This window comes from Hydractinia symbiolongicarpus, chromosome 2 (assembly GCF_029227915.1).
Source record: "Hydractinia symbiolongicarpus strain clone_291-10 chromosome 2, HSymV2.1, whole genome shotgun sequence".
Classification (NCBI taxonomy): domain Eukaryota; kingdom Metazoa; phylum Cnidaria; class Hydrozoa; order Anthoathecata; family Hydractiniidae; genus Hydractinia; species Hydractinia symbiolongicarpus.
In genome coordinates this window covers 19424957-19427407 of record NC_079876.1, presented here as the reverse complement: position 1 = coordinate 19427407, position 2451 = coordinate 19424957, and the positions used below count along the sequence as shown (strand labels likewise).

Genomic DNA, 2451 nt, shown 5'->3' with positions numbered 1-2451 from the left:
CCCTGACTAAGGTTGGCAAATCCTAAATTACTGTTGACGTGGAAAATCGCTTTACGGGCAATTTACCTTTGTTGTGTTGTTGTCCATTTCGTTCATAAGTTTTAATTAATTGTGCGAGCTTTTTCAATAAAAATGACAACAAGAGGTTTATGACAAGAAGGACAATAAATTGCAAAAGCTTTTTTCTACCGCATTAATGTAACTTATTTTCGTAGTAATCGAGGCAAGTTACGCATGCGCCTGATAGCGCATGCTTGAATAGAACTTTCCCACCCTTTTTTACTCACAAGTCAATTCTATTCGTACGGGTTAGACGATTCACAGAGAAGAAATCATGTCTAGTGGCGAAAGTGTATCAAGAGGTCAGAAAAGACGGAGAGAAGACAGATCTGCTCAGGAAAGTCTTTCTCTTTCTAGTATTAAAAATTATTTTGACAAAAGGTTTGAAGATATCCAAACAAAGTTTGAAAAGGATAATCACAAACTAGCAAAGAAATTCAAAAAGGAACCAGAACTTTCTTTTAAGTTTAAGGGGAACAAAAAACAATACGAGTTTAATGAATCTATTCGACGTGACCTTGAGACGTTGGAAGATCTGATAAAACAAGGCTCAAAGCACAGATCTACAAAAATGTTACAGGAGATAGTTTCGAATAATGAAAAAAGGAACAAATTAATTAAAATTGCTGACAGATCTATTGTAGGGTGGAGTACCGTCGACGAATACATCTCAGATGACCTGGCTAGCGACTCCGCAGACGAGCGAAAAATTAAAGCTCCTGAAAATCGTGACATCAGAGAAAAGCAAAACACATTTAATCGCACCAGGAAATCAAAGTTTTCGGATGTATCGTCAACGATCTCCAAAGCTCCAGATAAAATCCAGTTTCGGAATGCTGAATCAGACTTCAGACGAGTTGTTCACCCCAGTGCGACTAGCTTCAAGCCAACAGGAGCTTGCTTCAGCTGCGGAAAAAACGGACACTGGCGAAAATACTGCCCCGAAGCTAAAAGATAAAAGTACATTTAAAGATAAGTTAATATTTCCTTTAATTTCGTCTAAAACATGTAAATCAAAATCCAATAATAAATTTGAAAGTGTAAAAGGCAATTTAAAAAACAAAATTCCCTTTTGGGAATCCATAAAAGCGAACAGAACAATTATAGATATCCTAAAACATGGCTATAAAATTCCATTTTTCTCAACCCCGGAAAAAGCGCATTTTGAAAATAATAGATCAGCTCTCATGGAAAAAGAATTCGTTACTGCTTCAATAAAAGAACTGCTTGAGAGTGGAAGGATTCGGGAAACTGCATTCACTCCTCACGTGGTAAACCCATTATCCGTTTCTACTCAAGGTAATGGTAAAAAACGCCTTATCTTGGATTTAAGACATGTAAATAAGCATATATATAAAGACAAAGTAAAATTTGATGACTGGAGAGTCATGGAAGAATACTTAAAGATGGATAGTTTTATGTTTCATTTTAATCTGAAGCAAGGTTATCACCGTATTGATATGTTTGAAGAACATCAAACTTATCTTGGATTTTCTTGGAAATTTGAAGGGATAACAAAACATTTCGTATTCACTGTTCTACCTTTTGGCTTAACTTCTGCCCCATTTATTTTTACAAAAGTAATGCGTTGTCTGGTTAAATATTGGAGGAAAAGCGCGATTTGTATTTCTGTGTACCTTGATTATGGTTTAGGAGTCGCAAGCTCATACGAAACATGTTTAAAACAGTCGGATTTTGTTCAAGAGACTTTATTTAAAAGCGGATTCGTTGTTAACAACGATAAAAGTGTCTGGAATCCACAAAAAGAAGTAATCTGGTTAGGCGTTAAAGCAGATTTGCATAGAAATGTTTTCACTATCCCTCAAATACGAGTTAACTCCATCTTAGATTGTATTAATAAGTTAGAATACCGAAAATGACTCCACTCACTAAGTTTTATTTCTCGAATAGCGTCCTAAGTCTTGAAGAGATTACGTAGACAATAAGGCTCTTATTTTCGGTTGAACAAAGTGAATAAGAAAATAAGAACTTATTTAATAACAGCCGCATTCTGTATATTCAAAATGGTTGCACATAGGCTTATTTGAAACCTCGAAGAGTGTCCATAGCGTCCTTACGAAAAAAGAAGTGGGCGTCTGGGACCGAAGAGATATTATTATTTTTCAAGGCGCATGGGCATACCAAAAACAAAGTTGCCATTCTCCCTTCGATTTAGAAAATGCCATTTTGAGGATATGGTTAGAATGTCGGATATTTAATGAAGTAAAAATATTATTGGGAAAGATAAAAGTATATTTGCTTAATAATAAACAGATATATGGTTTTTTCTAAGTTTTGTGTGGTTAAGACTTGTCGCCAATTTTTTTGTCGGTTTCTCATTTATTTTTTAATTTTGTCAGTAAGCCTATTTGTCTTGATTATTTCCACCTC

The 2451-nt window shown here is 35.0% G+C and overlaps 1 protein-coding gene across 1 annotated transcript; it reads left to right on the top strand.

Annotated features, from left to right (window-relative positions):
* Window positions 1-334: 334 nt before the first annotated feature.
* LOC130629896 (uncharacterized) lies at window positions 335-1940 on the top strand. The gene is made up of 2 exons (XM_057443273.1): window positions 335-646; window positions 705-1940. Exons 1-2 carry the CDS (start codon window positions 335-337, stop codon window positions 1938-1940), a joined length of 1548 nt encoding a protein of 515 aa, XP_057299256.1.
* The last annotated feature ends 511 nt before the right edge of the window (window positions 1941-2451 follow it).

Excerpts from the sequence above, each read along its gene's own strand:
- LOC130629896 (XM_057443273.1), top strand. The coding sequence starts at position 335 with ATGTCTAGTGGCGAAAGTGTATCAAGAGGTCAGAAAAGACGGAGAGAA. Across the intron at positions 647-704 it reads CAAAAATGTTACAGGAGATA|GGTGGAGTACCGTCGACGAA; the intron begins GTTTCGAATAAT and ends GATCTATTGTAG.